Source organism: Aythya marila (assembly GCF_965140915.1).
Source record: "Aythya marila genome assembly, contig: HAP1_HAP1_SCAFFOLD_1036, whole genome shotgun sequence".
NCBI lineage: Eukaryota > Metazoa > Chordata > Aves > Anseriformes > Anatidae > Aythya > Aythya marila.
The window spans coordinates 1-18,323 of NW_028137476.1; the positions used below are offsets into that span (position 1 = coordinate 1).

The window sequence follows — 18,323 nt, forward strand, 5'->3', positions numbered from 1 at the left end:
GGGGTGGAACACATGGGCGTGTCCAAAGAGGGCGTGTCCGGAGGGGGGCGTGGCCTGTCTGGGCGTGTCCGGGGGGGCGTGCCCGGCCGACCTTGAGGCAGTTGTAGCCGATGATGCAGAGGAAGGCCACCAGCGTGTGCGCCAGCGCCAGCCCCTGCAGCGCGGGCTGCATGTAGCCGGTGCTCTCCTCCAGGAAGTAGTACACCACGCTGCCCTCCTCCCCCGCCGCCTCCCCGGCCTCCGCCTCCACCGCCAGCCCCGAGCCTTCCTCGGGCTCCTCCTCGGCGCCCGGGGGGTGCTCCGACACCTGCCAGGGGGACCCCGGGTCACAGGGTCCTTTGTAGACCCCCCCCCTCTGAATCCTTGTGCCCCCCGAGCCCCCTGTGTCCCCCCCCCAGCCCTCTGTGTCCCCCCCATAAGACCCCTGTCCCCCCCAGCCTCCTGTCCTCTCCCAACCCAGTCCTACCCCCAACCCCTGTCCCCCCCCGAGCCCCCTGTGCCCACCCCAACTCCCTGTCCTCCCCCAACCCTGTCCTCTCCCCCAATCCCTGCCCTCCCAATCCCCTGTGCCCCCCCAGCCCTCTGTGTCCCCCCCCAGCCCCCTTTCTCCCCCCCCTTCCCATCCTCGCCCCCCCGGAGCCCCGACCTTGTAGAAGAGGAGGATGAAGTTGATGGCGAAGGCGAGGAAGAGCGCCAGGAAGCGCAGGTTGTAGAAATTCCGCGACAAGTAGTTCTGTGCAGAGGGGGGGGGGGCACGGTGAGGACCCCCTCCCCACCACCACCACCCCCCCCCCCCAGCTCCGGGGGCCCGTCCACTCCCCCCTTTCCCCGAGCCTTACCAGGAACTTGACCCTCTGCACCTCCAGCTCTGCCCAGAACTCCAGCCCCCCCTCAGCCGGGGGCTCCTTGCGCTCCCGGGGGACCGATTTCCGTCGCCTCTCGGGGGGGGGCGCAGCCTCTGGCCCCCCCTCGGCCCCCTCGGCCGCAGCCTTCTCCCCATTCTCAGTGCTGTGGAGAAAACGGGACATCAAGGGGGGGGGGGGGCACAGCCAGGACCTTGCCCCGTAGCCCACCCCCCTATGGGGTCATGGAGACCCCCCCAAGCAGTGCTGGACCCCCCCGGACCCCCCCCACACTCACTCGGCCTTCTCGGTCTCGGCCGCTGCCTCCTCCTCCTTCTGGGGCTCTTCCTCCACCACCTCCTCCCCATCCTCCTGCAGCACGAGAGGGGCTCAGCAGACCCCCCCCCACCTCAAAGACCCCCCCCCTCACTGCTGGGAGGGAATTCAGGGGTCCCACCCCCCACACACCCCATTGGGACCCCCCCATTGGAGGGACCTCATGGATTCTGCTCCCCATAAGGGATCCCAGAGCCCCCCCATAGAGACCCCAGACCCCCCTATAGGGACCCCAGACCCCCCATAGGGACCCCAGCATCCTCCATAGGGACCCCAGACCCCCCTATAGGACACTCAGACCCCCCCCATAGGGACCCCAGACCCCCCCCCATAGGATCCCAGACCCCCCCAGCTGCCTACCCTGATCTTCCTCCTGAGGATGGGGGTGCCCTCGGGGGTGGGGGGCTCGGCGGAGGGGGGCTCCCCGATGTCCCCCAGCCCCCCGGGGGCGTCGGGGGCGGCCAGCCGGTAGTGCCCGACCTCCTTGCGCCCCCCGAAAGCCGCCGGCACCACGGCCACCGCCGCCACCGCCGCCTCTTCCTCCTCCTCCTCTTCCTCGGGGGGCTGCGGCAGGAGCTGGGCGGGCGGGGGGGCTTCCTCCTCGCCGCCGCCCTCCCCCCCTGCGCCCACCCCCCCGGCCTCGCCGCCCCCCACGGCGTCCTGCGTGGGGTCGGGCATGCTGGCCAGCAGCTCGGCCAGCGCCAGCTTCTGGGCGCCTTCCACCAGCCCCCCCCCGAAGAGGGAGACCCAAGCCAAGCGCCCCACGGCCCCCAGCACCCCCCAGCCCCCCAGCAGCCCCCCCAGCACCGCCCGGCCCGCCGCCGCCCCCGCCGCCCACGCCAGCTCGCGCCCGGGCTTCTTGCGCAGCCGCCGCAGCCGCCGCCGCCACGAGTGGGGGGTCCCCAGCAGGCGCCGCAGCCCCCCGGCCCCCGCCAGCAGCTCCCCGAAAGCCGAGGAGGGCTCGGAGGGCGGCGGGGGGGCGGCGGCGCCGGCGGCCGGGGGGGGCTCGTCCTCGTCCTCCTGCTCCTCGCCCTCCTCGCCGTCGCGCGCCGGCTCCTCCTCGGAGAGGCGCGAGGCGATCTGCATCTCGAAGATGGTGTCCTCGCAGAAGCTGACGAAGAGCTCCATCTTCTCGGCCTCGCCGCCCTCGTTGACCACGTCGAAGATGAACTGGCGCTTGGACTCCTTGACCTGCGGCATCTCCCACTGCGCCTTGTTGGCGGCGCTGATCTCGAAGTAGAGGCGCTCGATGCGCCGCGCCGCGCCCATGATCTCGATGCGGCCCAGGAAGGGGCGGAAATACTCCAGGATGCTGGCCGCCTGCTCCAGGAAGGTGCGGAGCCGCTGGTCGTGGGGGACGTGCTCGGCCAGGTTGGTGAGCAGCACGGCCACGTTGAAGCCGATGTCGCGCGCCGGCTCCTGGAAGCGGCCGGCGAACGCCTCGACGTCGATCATCTCGTTCTCGTCCGCCTCGGAGCAGGACAGCAGGAACTGCACCTCGGCCGGCTCGTACTGCTTCTGGCTGTCCATGGCCTTCTGGAAATCCTTCTTGGAGATGAGGCCGCGCGGGTCCGAGACGTAGTCGCGGAAGGCGTCGGAGGCCACGATGTCGCGCAGCTTCAGGAACATGTCGAAGAACTTGAGGATCATGGTGACGTTGCTGGACGACTCCACCAGCATGTCCACCATCTGCCGCGCGATCGTGCCGTTCACCACGTTCCCTGCGGGGCAATGGGGGGGTTATTTATTAGGGGGGGGGATTTATTCATTACGGGGTGGGGGGCACGAAGGGGGACCCGCCGTCAGGTCCCGGAGGGCCCCCAGGGACCCCCCACCAGGTCCCAGGAGACTCTCAGGAGGGGGGAACCCCAGGGACCCCCCACCAGGTCCCAGTAGAAGACCCCCAGGGGACCCCCAGGGACCTCCCCAGGGAGCAGAAACCCCCAGGATCTCCCCCTGGGGTATGGGGACCCCCAGGGACCCCCCCACCAGGTCCCAGTAGACCCTCAGGAGTGGGAACCCCCAGGGACCCCCCACCCCATGCAGCAGGGACCCCCAGGGACCCCCCACCAGGTCTCAGTAGAAGACCCCCAGGGACCCCCACCAGATCCCAGCAGAAGACCCCCAGGGCCCCCCTCAGGGAGCAGGGACCCCCAGGAACCCCCCTGGGGAGCGGGGACCCCCCCCAAGGATGCAGGGACCCCCCCCCACCTTCCAGCAGGGACAGCAGCATCACCACCATGTCCTTCTGCAGGTCCAGCAGCTCCTTCAGCAGCCCGATTTGGCTGGAATCCTGGGGGGGGGCACAGAGCGTGACCCCCAAAGCATTGTGTGTCCCCCCCCCAGCACAGCCCTGCCCCCCCCCACCTCCCCCTTACCAGCTCCGGGACTGATCCTTGCAGCGCGCAGGGGAAATGAGGGGGGTGGGAAGGTGGGGGGGGCATGGAGGGGTATGGGGGGGTCGTGCCGTGCTGGGGGGGGGTTAGTGAGGCCATGCAGAGCTGGGGGGGGGGTTGGGGGGGTGCTTACGCCGTTTCGTTGTCCCGGCGCTGGCCCCATCTGGCAGCAGTGGGGGCGGAAAGGTCGGTCAGGAGCGGACCCCAAATTGGGGGGGGGTCCCTTGGGAAGCGGGGTGACGGTGTGGGGAGGGGGAGAACAGGGGGGCACCCTCGTCGGGGCCAGAGGGTTAGTACGGGGCGGGGGGGGGGGCTCGTCCCAGTGCTCCCAGTGGCCTCCCAGTGCCCACCTGCGCCAGCTTCTTCATCATGTGGGCGAAGACGTGGAGGAAGCCGACGACGGCGTCCCACAGGCGGCTGTGGGCCAGGCTCTGCTGGTTCCCCGTGCACGGACCCTGGGGGGGGCAGGGGGGGCTGGCAGCGAGGGCCAGGGGACCTCGGGGACCCCCCGGGATGGTGGCACATTTGGGGCTCGCCAGGGCATGGGGGAACTGGGGGTGGTTGGGGGCATTGGGGTCCCTGGGAGCAGGGGGTGTTGGGGCACTTGGGGGCATTTGGGGACATCGGGGGCACTTGGGGGGGGGCATTGGGATCCCTTGGGGTCTCTTGGGGACACTGGGGGCACTTGGGGTCACCTGGGGACATTGGGGGCACTTGGGGGCACCCGGGGATATTGGGATCCCTTGGAGTCACCTGGGGACATTGGGGGCACTTGGGGACCTCGGAGACCTTGGGGACCCTCAGGAGCTCCGGGATCCCTTGGACACCAGGACCCCTGGGGACCCCCAGGCAGATGCAGGGACCTGGGGACCCCAAGGACACGGGGACCCCAGGGACAGGGGGCCACGGGGCCAGGTCTCACCTGGATGTACTCGGTGAGGCTGTTGAAGACCTGCTTGGCCACGGCCATGGCCTTGGAGAAATTCCTCTTCCCCTGCTCGTCGATGACGTCCTTCCCCGAGTAGTACCAGTAGAAGTCGCTGATGGACTCCTGCCGCCAGCGGGGCCGTCAGCGGGACGGGGACGGGGACACGGGGACGGGGACACGGGGACGGGGACACGAGGACGGGGACATGGGGACGGGGACATGGGAATGGGGACCCCCAGCAGCACGAGGTTGGGGTCATGGTTGGTGGCACAGGGACATGGGGCACGAGATTGGGGACTGGAGCATAAGGTTGGGGACATTTGGGGCCAGCTGGGGATATTTGGGGCCATTTAGGGATTTTTGGGGCCATTTGGGGCCATTTGGGGCCGGGCACCTGCAGGCGCAGCAGGTAGTCCACGGTGCAGATGATGATGTTGATGGTGGTGGTGTTGCCCGTCTGCGTGCGCAGGTAGTTCTGAAAGTCTGGGGGGGGGCAGCGGGGTCAGAGCGGCCCCCCCAAGTTGCCCCCTGTCCCACCCGTGTCCCCCCGTGTCCCCCCCGTGTCCCCCCGTCCCCCCACCCCGTACCGTTGTTGTGCCCCTCGCAGAGCAGCTGCAGCAGGCGGAAGAGGTCCTGCGTGAACTCGTCGTCTGCCATCACCTTCTCCCCTGGGGGGCGCGGGGACGGGGTCAGGGGGCGCCGCGGGGGCACCCCGGGGTGGGGGGCGCGGGGACACGGGGGGTGGCGGCGGTGGGAGGTGTGGGGGTGGCCCCTGGGCGGCAGGGTGGCACCCCGGGGTGACACAGGGACATCCCAGGGGGACATGGGGACACCCTGGGGTGACACGGGGACACCCAAGGGTGACACAGCGACACCCCAGGGTGATTTGGGGACACCCAGGGGTGACTCGGGGACACACCAGGGTGGCAGTGGGGTTAGCGTGGGGAGGGGGCAGCCAGCGGGGCTGGGGGTCGGGGACAAGCGGGGTCAGGCATGCTGCGGGGACACCAGAGCCCCCCCGGCCCTACAGGGACACCCCTGGCCCTACAGACCCTACGACAGCAGCCCGGGGCCCTGCTGACCCTACACGGACACCCCGCAGCCCCCCGGCCCTACAGGAGCCCCCCTGTTGTTACAGACCCCATAACAACACCCTGCGGCCTGGAGACCCTACAATAACACCCCGCAGCCCTACAGGCTCTGCGATCAGCCCCACGGCCCTATAGACCCCGCAACAACACCTCATAGCCCTACAGACCCTGCAACAGCTTCCGCAGCCCTACAGACCCCGATACAGCCCCCAGCCCTACAGACCCCAAAACAGCCCCCCCAACCCTAAAGACCCTACAGCCCCCGGCCCTACAGACCCCATTATAAGCCCCTGGCCCTACAGACCCTACAACCCCAGGTCCTCCAGACCCCAATACAGCCCCCCCTGCAGTCCTACAGACCCTACAACCCCCGGCCCTACAGACCCCATTATAAGCCCCCCAGGCCCTGCAGACCCCAATACAGCCCCCCCAGGCCCTATAGACCCTATAACCCCCCCCGGCCCTACAGCCCCTATGGGGTCGGGTATTTACCGTTCTCACGGCTGATGACTGCCGCCGGGAGCCGGGACGGGGAGAGAAGGGGAGAGAGGAGGTGAGCGGGGGGGGTCCGGGGGGCTGGGGGGGGATTAGGGTCGGGGGCAGGCGGGACACCCTGTAAGGGCTACCGGGACCCAGAGGGAATTAGGGCTGGGGGGGGGGTATTAGGGTTTGGGGGGGGGGAATTAGGGTCTGGGGGGGTGTTAGGGTTTGGGGGAGTATTAGGGTTTGGGGGGGCATTGGGGTTTGGGGGGGTATATTAGGGTTTGGGTGGTATTAGGGTTTGGGGGGGGTATTAGGGTTTGGGGTGTAATTAGGGTCTGGGGGGGTATTGGGTTTTGTGGGTAATATTAGGGTTTGGGGGGGTATTGGGATTGGGGGGGTAACGGGGTTTGGGGGGTATTAGGGTCTGGGGGGGGTATTGGGGATTTTGGAGTGGGTTATTTGCATTTTGGGGGGAATTAGGATTTTTTGGAGGGGGTTATTTGGGTTCGGGGGGGGGTCATTTAGGTTCGGGGGGGGCATTAGAGGATGAGAGCCACAATTAATAGCAAGGTCTGGGGGGGGTGGGACGGGGGGAGCAGAACGGGGACCCTCCCCCCCCTTGATGGCAGCCCCCCCCCCCCCAAAATCCCGCTCCCCGGGGGGGTCCCTGGGGCAGGGCCCCCCCACTCACTCGTCCCCTCCTCCGTCACCATGCCCAGCCCCTCCGCCTTGTTCTGCCGCTCGAACGCGTTCAGGTCCAGGACGCTTTGGGGGGGGGACACAAATTGGGGGGGGGGTCACCAAGAGCCCCCCCCCACCAGAGCCCCCCTTGCACCCCCCCCAGGCTGTGTCTGACCCCCCCAAAAAGGGTTCGTGGGAGGTGGGGGGGGGCAATGGGGAACCTATGGGGGTCCTGATGGGGGGATCTGTGGTGGTTGGGGGGGGTCCCAGTGGTTGGGGGGGGGTCCCAATGGTTGGGGGGGGGTCCTTGATGTTTAGGGGAGCTCATAATGTTTGGGGGGAGTCCCAATAGTTGGAAGGGGTCCTGATGATTGGGGGGGGTCCCAGTGATTGGGGGGGGTCCCAACAGTTGGGGGGGGGTCCCATCCTGCCCCCCCCCCTCACCTGCAGGTCTGCATCAGCGCCTGGACGCTCTGGAAGAAGCCGACCTCGCGCTTCTCCTTCAGGTAGTCCAGCATTTTCTGGGGGTGGGGGGGGGGGACAGGGACACGTGGGCACCCGGACGGACACACGGACACCCCCAGCCCCCCCCCAGCCCCCCCGACCCCCCCCCAAGCCCCCCGACCTGCTGCACGTCGGCGTTGCCCCCGTTGAGGATGGAGATGCCGAGCTTGAGGGTGGAGGACACCATCTCCCCCCGCTCCCCTGCGGGCACCAGCGGGCGCTCAGCGACCCCCCCGGGGCCCCCCAAAAATATTGGGGTGCCCCGGGACCCCCCCGAAGTGTTGGGGAGCCCCGGGACCCCCCAAAATATTGGGGTGTCCCAGGACCCCCCCACATATTAGGGTGCCCCAAGGCCCTCCCGGATATCAGCGCACCCCAGGACGCCCCCCAAGTTTTGGGGCACCCCAGGACCCCCCCAAGTTTTGGGGCACCCCAGGACCCCCCCAAGTTTTGGGACACCCCAGGACCCCCTCCAGATTTGGGGCACCCCAGGACCCCCCTATTTTCAGGACAGCCCAGGACCTCCCCCCTATTTTTGGGTCTCCCCAGGACCCTGCCCCATTTTCGGGACACCCCAGGACCCCCCCCACATTTTTGGGACTCCATAGGACCCCCCCACATTTTGGGGTGCCCCCAGGACCCCCCCAGATATTGGCGTTCCCAGGACCCCTCCCCTATTTTTGTGGCACCCCAGGACCCCCTCCCATTTAGGGACCCCCCCAGGACCCTCCCCCCATTTTGGGGTGCCCCCAGCCCCCCCCCCATTTTGGGGTCCCCCCCCCACCTTTGCAGGCGCTGATCATCTGCAGCACCATCTCGGCGGCGCCGCGCGTGTGCAGCCGGGCTTGCTGGTACAGCAGCTTCTGCTTCTCCATCTCCTTCTCCTGGGGGGGTTATTTTGGGTGGGGGGGGTCAGGGGGGGCTGCAGGACCTGGGGGGAGGGGTCCTGGGGGGGTCGCCCCCAACCCACCTCGAACGAATCCTCAGCTTCCTCCTCTTCCTTCTCGTCCTCCTTCTTCTCCTCTTCCTCACCCCCTTCATCGATGTGGCAGCTCTGGAAAGGGTCGCGGGGGGGGGGGGGGTTAACCCCTGACACCCCCCCAAATTAATTAATTAATTAGTTAATTAATTAATTAACGGACCCACCTTGGCCATGATGCCAGCGTACGCCATGTACAAGTGATCCTTCTCCAACTTGCTATGGGGGGCGCAGGGGAGATGGGGGGGGCTTAGGGGCTGCACCACCCCAACACGGGGACCCCTCCCCAAATTTGGGGACCCCCCCCAAATTGGGGACCCCCCCCCAACCTCTTCTCCGTCAGCGCCGTGCGGCTGAAGTGCAGGATGAGCTGGTGCAGGGGGTCCGGCTTCGCGTCCTTCTCCTCCTCCTCCTCCTCCTCTTCCTCCCCCGATTTCTACCCCAGGGACACCGGGGGGGGGGTTGGGGTCAGCTGGGGGGGGTCCCGAGCCGGTGACCCCCCCCCAGACCCCCCTGTGCCCACCGAGAGGTCGTCGATCATGCGGTCCTCGAAGGGGTGCTCCTCGGTCATCAGCCACGACAGCTTGTAGGCCTCCAGGAACATGTTGCAGGCGCGGTGCCTGCGGGGACCAGTTGCTCCCAGTTACTCCCAGTTACCCCCAGTAGGTGCCCGGTTGCCTCCGGAGGCTCCCCAGTTAGCCCCAGTGGCTTCCCGGTTATCCCCAGTTGCCTCCAGAAGGCTGTAGGACTTGCCCCGTTACCCCCAAGGGGCTCCCAGTTACCCCCAGTAGCTCCCAGTTGGCCCCAACGGTCTCCCAGTTGCCCCCAGTGCCTCCCCAGTTGCTCCCAAGAGGATCCCAGTCACCCCAAAAGCCTCTCAGGGAGTTCCCAGTTGCCCTCAGTGGTTCCTAGAGGCTCCCCAGTTGCCTCCAGCAGGCTCCCAGTTGCTCCCAGTTGCCCCCAGTTGCCCCCAGTCCCACCTGGGCAGGTTGTAGAGCGGCGTCATGCGGAAGCAGGCCACCACGGCGCGCCGGCGCTGCTTGGAGAGCAGCTTGTGCCACACGGCCTTCTTGGACTTGTAGGGGTGCTCCGTCTGCGGGCGGGGGGCGTCACCGCGCTGACCCCCGGACCCCCGGGACCTCCAGAGCTCCCCAGAGACCCCCAGAGACCCCCAGAGCTCCCCAGAGACCCCCAGAGCATCCCCATTGCTCCCCAGAGCACCCCAGGGATCCCCAGGGACATTTGGAGACCCCCAGGAGCACCCTGAGGACCCCCAGGAGCACCTTGGGGACCCCCAGGAGCACCCTGAGGACCCCCAAGGGACATCTGGACACCCCCTGGAGCATCCCAGTGCCCCCCAGGGCACCCCAGCAGCACCCTGAGCACCCCCAGAAGCCCCTCTGGGACCCCCAGGAGCCCCTCAGGGACCCCCAGGAGCACCTCGGGGACCCCTCCCCAGCCCCCCGGGACCCCCCTGACCTGCTCGAGGTGGTAGAGCACGGCCGACACCTCCTGCACCCTGCGCACGATCTTCTCGGGGCTGTCGGAGTCCTCGGCCTTGCCGGCCATCTCGCGGTACAGGGCCATCTGCCACCGCATGGACGACGAGTTCTCGCACTGGGGACACGGGGACATGGAGGTGGACTATGGGGACATGGGGACCATGGGGAGATAATAGGAACATGAAGGGGACATGAAGGGGACACAAAGGGGACGCAACGGGGACACAAAGGGGACATGGTGGGGACATGAAGGGGACACGGTGGGGACACAAAGGGGACACAACGGGGACACGGCGGGGACACGGCGGGGGCACCATGGGGCCCCCCCTCACCTTGCCCTGCAGGTGCAGGTTGTTGTTGAGGAACTCGCGCACCTCCTCGTCCGTGTCCTTCTGCATTGGGGGGGGGGGACAGGGACACGGGGACACCTCAGGGGCCGCGTGTCCCCCCCCGGGGGGTGCCCCCCGCACCCCGCGGCCCCCCCCCCCGGCCACCCACCAGCGCGTAGCGGCCCTTGGCCAGGGCGATGAGCTCCTGGTCGGTGGGCGAGCACATGTTGAGGCCGATGGGCAGCATCTTCTTCAGGGTGGCCACGATGAGCGAGGTGTGGATGGAGTAGCGGTCGCCCCGGCGCTTCTTCTTCGTCCGCTCCTGCTCCGAGCCGCCCCCCTGGGCACGGGGACGGGGGCGTCAGAGCCGCCGAGCGCGGCCGTGGGGTGGGGGCATCGTCGAGGCCACGGGGAGCTCATCGAGGCCATGGGGTCATGATTGAGGCCATGGGGTCATGGTCAAGGGCATGGGGACCCCATCAAGGCCATGGGGATCTCATTGAGGCCATGGGATCATCATCAAGGTTATGGGGAGCTCATCAAGGCCATTGGGTCATGGTCAAGGCCATGGGAATCCCATTATTGAGGCCATGGGGTCATGGTCAAGGCCATGGGGACCCCAACAAGGCCATAGGGTCATCATCAAGGCCATGGGGACCCCATTATCAAGTCCATAGGATCATTATTGAGGCCATGAGGACCCCAACAAGGCCATGGGATCATCACCAAAGCCATGGGGACCCCATTATTGAGGCCACAGAGACTCCATCAAGGCCATGGGGACCCCATTATCAAGGCCAGGAGCCCCTCACCACAGGACCACAGCAATGGGGACACCAAGGGGGGAGAGACCCCGTGCCGTAAAGATGGGGGGCACCAGCGCCAGGACCCCCGAGCCATGGGGACATCAGGACCCCCGTGCCACAGCTCCAGCAGCCCCAGGGGTCCACGGAGCAGGACCCGGGGGGGGTTCCTGGGGGTCCCATCCGCGGCGGCCCCCCCCCGCCCGGCGCGGCCCCGCTAACCTGGCCGTCTCCGGACTAGGTGCCAGCGCCCGCAGCCAAGGGCAGGAGAGAAGAGACAGCGTTAGCCCCCGCCACCACGGCCCGGGGGGGACACGGGGGGGTCGGGACGGGACGGGGACCCTTGGTTGGGGGGCACCGGGGGGGAGCAGGAGGGGGCTGGGGGGCTGGGAGGAAGAGGAGGGGTGGGGACCCGTGAGGAAGGGGAGGGGTGGGGGGCAGCGAGTGGGGGTGGGGGAGGTTTGGGGGTGCTGGGGGGGGATTGGGGGGGAGGGAGATGGGTGGGGTTGGGGGCACTGGGTGGGTCTGGGGATACTGGGTGGGTTTGGGGATATACTGGGAGGGTCTGGGGGCACTGGGTGGGGTCAGGAGGGATGGAGATACCTGGGGTTGGGGACACCGGGGGGGTCTGGGGACACCGGGTGGATTTGGGGAGGTTTGGGGACACTGGGTGGGGTCTGGAGGGATGGAGATGGCTGGGTCTGGGGGTACTGGGTGGGTCTGGGTGTACTGGGTGAGTTTGGGGACACTGGGTAGGGTTGGGAGGGATGCAGATACCTGGGTTTGGGGACACCGGGGGGGTTTGGGGAGGTTTGGGGACACCAGGTTGGGTTGGGACGGATGGAGATGGCTGGGTCTGGGGGCACTGGGTGGGTTTGGGGGCACCGGGTGGGTCGGGAGGGATGCAGAGCCCTGTGGAGCAGGACGGGGGGGATTTGGGGTCTCTGGGGGGGCCCTGGCAGGGACGCCCCCACCTTGGCCATCTTGCTCTTGCTGTCGGCCGTCAGGAAGGACATGTTGTTGATCTCGTTCTGCACCACGAAGTTCTGCTCCTCCCGCTTGAAGTTCTGGGGGGGGGGAAACGAGGCTGAGCCCCCCCCATGTCCCCATGTCCTAGTGTCCCCAGTGTCCCCATAATGCCCCCATAATGCCCCCATAATGTCCCAGTGTCCCCAGTGTCCCCATAATGCCCCCATAACGTCCCAGTGTCCCCATATCCTCGTGTCCCAGTGCCCCCAGTGCCCCCATAATGTCCCAGTGCCCCCAGTGCCCCCAGCTCACGTGGGACTTGGACCAGTAGATGAAAACCTCCCCGACCATCCGGAACAGCTCCTCCGCGTCCGAGTTGGGCTCCGTCAGCCACTTGGCCCTGGGGGGGGCACCGCGGCCACGTCAGGGGACGGCGACATCCCCATGAGGACCCCCCCCAAAAAAAAACTACCCCCGAAAAAAACACCCCCAGCCCCAAAAACCCGGCCCCCAGCCCCACAGAAACACCCCCCAGCCCTAAAAACCCACCTCCAGCTCCAAAAACCCAGCCCTCAGCCTCAAAAAATCATTCCCCAGCCCCAAAAAATCACCTCCCACCCCCAAAAAAACACTCCCCAGCCCCAAAACTCCTCCTCCAGCTTTAAAAAAGCACCCCCCAGTCCCAAAAAAACATCCCCCGGCCCCAAAAATCCACCCCCAGCCCCAAAAACCCACCCCGTAGCCCCAAACCCCCCCCCTCCAGCTCCAAAAAAACATCCTCAGCCCCCAAAAAACACCCCCCAGCCCCAAAGAAACACCCCCCAGCCCCCAAAAACCACCTCCCATCCCCAAAAAAACACCTCCCAGCCCCCAAAACCACCCCCCAGCCCTAAAATAACACCCCCCAGCCCCAAAAAATCACCCCCAGCCCCTAAAAACCACCCCCCAGCCCCAGAAAACCACCCCCTAGCCCCAAAAATCCGCCTCCCATCTCCAAAAACCCACCCCCCAGCCCCAACCCCCCCCCCCCCGTCGCGCACCGGCTGTTGTCCACGTAGCGGATGAGCAGGGGGTAGAGGGCGTAGAGGTCGCGGCAGAGCACGGAGAACTCGTCGCGGATCAGCAGCTCCGAGTCCTCGGCCTCGGCCTTGGCCTCCATGCGCAGCTGCTCCTCCTCGGCCACCACCTTCCCCGCGCGCTTCTTCAGCTTCTCCATGGTGGGGATGAAGTGCGAGCGCAGCAGCTCCGGCTTCGCCTTGCTGACGATGGGCTGGGCGAACACTGCGGGGGAGGGGCGGGATTTGGGGTTTGGGATGGGGATGGGGATGGGGATGGGGATGGGGTGCCCGCTTTTGGGACCGCCCGGGGGCAACGGTAGAGGCCCAGGAGCCTCCCGCGGTCACCAGGGTGCTCTTGGGGTCACCACCATCCTCTTGGGGTCACCAGGACCCTCTTGGGGTCACCACCATCATCTTGGGGTCACCAGGACCATATTGGGGTCACCACCATCTTGGGGTCACCACCATCCTCTTGGGGCCACCAGGACCCTCTTGGGACCACCACCAGCACCTCTAGGACCACCCAAGTCCACCAGCACCTTCTTAGGACCACCAGCACCACCTCTAGGACCACCAGTACCACCCCTAGGACCTGCCCAGTACCACCAGCACCACCTCTAGACCCACCCAAGCCCACCAGCACCCTCTTAGGACCACGCAGGACCCCGCTATGCCCACCATCACCCCCACAGGACCCCTGATCCCCCCCCCCACACCCCCCCACACCCCCCCAACCCCCCCCAAGCCCCCCAGCCCCCCAGCCCACCCGCCAGGCGCTTCATCCAGGAGGCCTCGTCGATGCCCAGGTTGTTGACCACGATGCGCAGGATGTTGCCCAGGAGGGCGTTGAGGTGCTGGGCGGTGACGGCGGTGGCCCAGGGGCCGCGGGGCCGGGTGTCGGGGCCGCGCTCCCACCAGCGGGGCAGGTAGTTGCAGAGCATGGGCAGCGTCACCTCGATGACGTGCGGCATCTCCGTGTAGCGCGCCCCCGACTCCGCCAGCCCCCCGATGTCCCGCATCAGCCGCTCCAGGTCCGGGATGTCCGGGCACATCTCCTCCACGCGGCCCGGCAGGCCCAGGACTGCGGGGTACGGGGTGGGGGGGGGGGGGGTCATGGGGTGAGGGGGGGGGTATGGGGTGAGGGGGGGGTGTGGGGGGGTGTTGGGGGGCGTGGGGTTGGGGGATTGGAGGTGGGGGACCTCAATATTAGGGTGATATTGGGGTGATATTGGGGATAGGGGCGCAAATGGGGGCATTGGGGGTCATGGGGTTGGGGGATTGGAGATGGGGGCTGTGATATTAGGGTGATATGGGGGTGATATTGGGGTGATATTGGGGATAGGGGGGTAAATGGGGGCGTTGGGGGTCATGGGGTTGGGGGTCGTGGGGTTGGGGGGCCCTGATATTGGGGTGATATGGGGGTGACATTGGGGATAGGGGGCATTGGGGAGACCCAACACAAGGGGATTGGGGGTGTGGGGGGCAAATGGGGGCGTTGGGGGAGCCCCAAAGCTTGCGGAGCTGGGGGGGGTCCCCAAACCCGGGGGCGAGCAGAGGGGTCTCAGGGGTGCCCCGGGAGGGGGTGGGGTTTTTTTTGGGGGGGCCCTGCCCCACTCACTGGCCCGCTCGCGGGGGGACTTGGTGCTGTAGACGGAGCAGGGGTTGAACTCGTTGAGCTGCGGCTCCAGGAAGGCCACGGGCATGGCAGCGGCCAGGCGGGCCAGGCACTCCCCCAGCGCCGGGCGCTGCCTGCGGGCACCGGGACGCTCACACACGGGCACCACGAAGACCCCCCGGCACCCCAAACCCCCCCCCGGCACCACAAAGTCATCCCCCGGCACCCCAAAGTCAACAGCAGCACCCCAAAGCTGCCACGGGCAACCCCAAAGCCAACACGAGCAACCCAAGGACCACTGTGGGCACCCCAAAGACCACCATGGGCAACTCAAAGCCACCCCAAAGCCCCCACAGGCACCCCATGGCCATCATGGGCACCCCAAAGAGCACCCCAAAGCCACCAGGGGCACCCTACGCCCCCCCCAAATCCTGTCCCCCCCCCTCACCTCTCCACGTAGGGGTTCCTGGTGGTGCCCAGCGAGTAGATGCTGCAGAGGATGCGGTAGCAGGACACCTGCACGTCGTCCACTGCGGGGAGGGGACAGTCGGGGGGGGGTCCCCAACCTGGTGGCCCCTGACCCCCCCCCCATTGTCCCATCCCCAACGTGCCCCCCTGTCCCCAGTGTGCCCCCTTGTCCCAAAAGTGCTCCCCTTGTCCCCAAAATGCTCCCCCCACCTCCAGTGTGCCCCCTCGTCTCCAAAGTGCTCCCCCTGTCCCCAAAGCACTCCCAGTGTCCCCAGTGTGCCCCCCATCGCCAAAATGCTCCCCCTGTCCCCAAAGTGCTCCCTCTGTCCCCAGCGTGCCCCCTTGTCCCCATTGAGTCCCCCTGCCCCAAAGACCTCCCCCCACTCCCACCCCCCCCCTTACCCCCAACTCCTCCACTACACCCCCTAGCATGACCCCCTCCCCAAAATAACCCCCCCCACTCACGGATGACGTCGTCCCCGAACTGGTGCTGGGCCAGGTGCTCGAAGAGGGAGGTGAGGACGGGCAGCAGGGCCAGCGTGGTGTAGCTGATGTTCTGCGCCACCCCCTTCACCTGCGTGCGGCTCTGCGTCACCTTCCCCAGCCGCAGGTTCTCCACCGTCTTCTCGATGTCCTCCGACGCGCTCTCGAAGAAGGAGCGCAGCCCCGCCTTGACGATCTCGGGGCCAGACTTCATCACCGTCCTGGGGAAGTGGGGGGACTGGGTGGGACTGGGGGGCACTGGGTGGGACTGGGGGGGCACTGGGGGGCACTGGGGGGGACTGGGGGGCACTGGGAGGGACTGGGGGGTTACTGGGAGGGGACTGGGTGGGACTGGGGGGGCACTGGGAGGGACTGGGGGGCACTGGGAGGGACTGGGGGGGCACTGGGGGGCACTGGGGGGGACTGGGAGGTGCTGGGAGGTGCTGGGAGGGCACTGGGGGGTTACTGGGAGGTACTGGGAGGGACTGGGGGGCACTGGGGGACACTGGGAGGCACTGGGAGGTGCTGGGAGGGGACTGGGGGGGCACTGGGAGGTACTGGGGGGGACTGGGAGGTGCTGGGAGGGGACTGGGGGGGCACTGGGAGGCACTGGGGGGTTACTGGGAGGTACTGGGAGGGACTGGGGGGCACTGGGGGGCACTGGGGGGGACTGGGGGGCACTGGGTGGGACTGGGAGGGGACTGGGGTGGGACTGGGTGGGACTGGGTGGGACTGGGAGGGACTGGGGGGCACTGGGGGGGACTGGGAGGTGCTGGGAGGGCACTGGGAGGGCACTGGGAGGTTCTGGAAGGGACTGGGAGGGCACTGGGAGGTTACTGGGGGGTTACTGGGAAGGACTGGGAGGGACTGGGAGGGACTGGGGGGTTACTGGGAGGCACTGGGTCCCCGTCCCACCTGGCGTCCAGCGAGCGGGCGAGGATGTGCAGGCAGTTCACCACTGCCGGGGCGTCCGTGCCTGGGGGACGGGGAGGGGGTGAGGGGCTGCTGGGGCGCCCCACTGCTGCCCCACATCTGCCCCACAGCCACCCCACAGCTGCCCCACAGCTGCCCCACAGCTGCCCCATAGCTGCCCCATAGCTGCCCCACAGCCGCCCCACAGCTGCCCCACAGCTGCCCCACACCTTCCCTTACCGAAGAGGGAGATGCGGTGGCGGACGAGCGCGGCCAGCTTGCAGAAGAGGCTGAAGGAGGAGCGTTAGGGGGGGGTCCCCCAAATCCCCCCACCTTGGGGGTGTCCCCGCGCACCCCTAAACCTGGGGGGGGTGCCCAGGTGGCCCTAGGATGTAGGGGGGGGATTCCGACCCTCCCCAATCTGTAAGGAGGACCCCAAAATTTTGGGGGGGACCCCAAGGTGTAAAGGGGACCCCAAGCTGTAGGGGAGGACCCCAAAATGTGGGGGGGACCCCAACTTATAGGGGGGGACCCCAACCTGTAAAGAGGACCCCAATTTATGGGGGGGACCCCAGTTTATGGGGGGGGACCCCAAGCAATAGGGGGGACCCCAACCTCCCCAGCCAGGATGGGGGGCGTTGGGGTGGGACGAGGCACCCCAAATACCCCACCCACACCCTGGGGGGGGGGTCCCGGCACCCCATGCCCCCCCCGCCCCCCACCTGGTGATCATCTCCTTCTCCTTGTTGGACGCGTGGCCCCCGCTGCCCAGCACCTTGGCGGGGGTGGAGAGGAAGTAGAGGCAGTGGTTGTGGAAGTACTGGTTGATGAGGGGCAGCAGGATCTGGGGGGGGCAGGGGGGCAGGGGGCTCAGGGGGTGGCCGCACCCCCCCCCAGGAGATGCCCCCTCCCTCTGCCGGCACTCCGAAAATCCCCCATGGCCAACAGAGATGAGGGACCCCAAATATCGTCCCCAAAAGCACCCCATAAGGGACCCCAAATAGCTGCGGAGCCCCCCCAAGACACCCCAAGGACCCCCCAGGGGCACCAAAATGCCCTGGGGGACCCCCAGCAGGTGGGATGTGCCCCAAAAGGGACCCCAAGAGCCCCAGAAAGGACCCCAAACACCCCAAAAGGACCCAAAACACCCCATAAAGGACCCCAAGCACCCATAAGGGACCCCAGACACCCCCATAACAGACCCAAAACACCCCCAAAAGGGACCCCAAACACCCTAAAAGGGCCCCCAAGCACCCCAAAAGGGTCCCCAATTTTGGGGTCCCCCTGACCTTGGCGAAGAACTTGATCTCCTGCTCGTGGGGGGACTTCTCCACCCGCCCGCTGCTCACCACCGCCTCTGGGGGGGGGAAATGGGACGGTCAGGGGCTGGGGGGGGCACTGGGGACGTGGGGGGGGCACTGGGGACATGGGGGGGCACTGGGGACATGGGGGGGGCAGGGAGATGGGGGGACACAGGCACAAAGGGAAAAGATGGGGGGGACATTTGGGGGTCCCACGAGAGGGGGAGCACCAAGAGGGGGTGGAGGGGGTTTTGGGGGGGGGGGTTCTCGATGGGGGGGGGTCTCGGGGGGCGGGTCCCGTACCCAGGTGGGCGATGAACTCCTGCGAGATGTCCATCCACTTCAGCAGCTGCTGCAGGAAGCCGTAGGCGAAGCGCTTCCTCGATGGACGACGTGTCCAGCTCCATGTCCTTCAGCCCCCTGTGCAGTGGGGGGGCACGTCTCAGCCCCCCACCCCCCCAAACCCCCCCCCCCCCATAAACCCAAAACCCCCCAAAACCCCCCCAAACCCCCCCAAAACCCCCCCCAACCCCCCCCAAACCTCCCCAAACCCCCACCTCGCCCCCCAATCCCTCTGCATCCCTCCTTGAATCCCCCTCAGCCCCCCGGGACCCCCTCCCGTGCCCCCCCAGCCCCCCAGGAC

The 18,323-nt window shown here is 67.5% G+C and overlaps 1 protein-coding gene across 1 annotated transcript; it reads right to left on the reverse strand.

Moving 5' to 3' along the window:
- Positions 1 to 91: 91 nt before the first annotated feature.
- LOC309890793 (ryanodine receptor 1-like) lies at positions 92 to 18,100 on the reverse strand (the record flags this gene model as incomplete). The annotated part of the gene is given in 39 exon segments (XM_082785198.1): positions 92 to 307; positions 647 to 733; positions 840 to 1,008; positions 1,141 to 1,214; positions 1,539 to 2,899; positions 3,390 to 3,471; positions 3,925 to 4,029; positions 4,497 to 4,625; positions 4,897 to 4,985; positions 5,090 to 5,170; positions 6,086 to 6,103; positions 6,768 to 6,841; positions 7,202 to 7,278; positions 7,383 to 7,462; positions 8,046 to 8,145; positions 8,232 to 8,315; positions 8,408 to 8,459; positions 8,570 to 8,676; positions 8,764 to 8,860; positions 9,221 to 9,333; positions 9,720 to 9,857; positions 10,075 to 10,134; positions 10,241 to 10,411; positions 11,097 to 11,111; positions 11,849 to 11,941; positions 12,156 to 12,243; positions 12,884 to 13,124; positions 13,668 to 13,674; positions 13,676 to 13,740; positions 13,743 to 13,982; positions 14,520 to 14,650; positions 14,965 to 15,046; positions 15,450 to 15,688; positions 16,383 to 16,443; positions 16,620 to 16,669; positions 17,102 to 17,223; positions 17,669 to 17,736; positions 17,984 to 18,059; positions 18,061 to 18,100. Coding segments are annotated over 39 exon segments (5,182 nt in total), but the record flags the coding sequence as incomplete, so codon positions are not given.
- Positions 18,101 to 18,323: the final 223 nt, after the last annotated feature.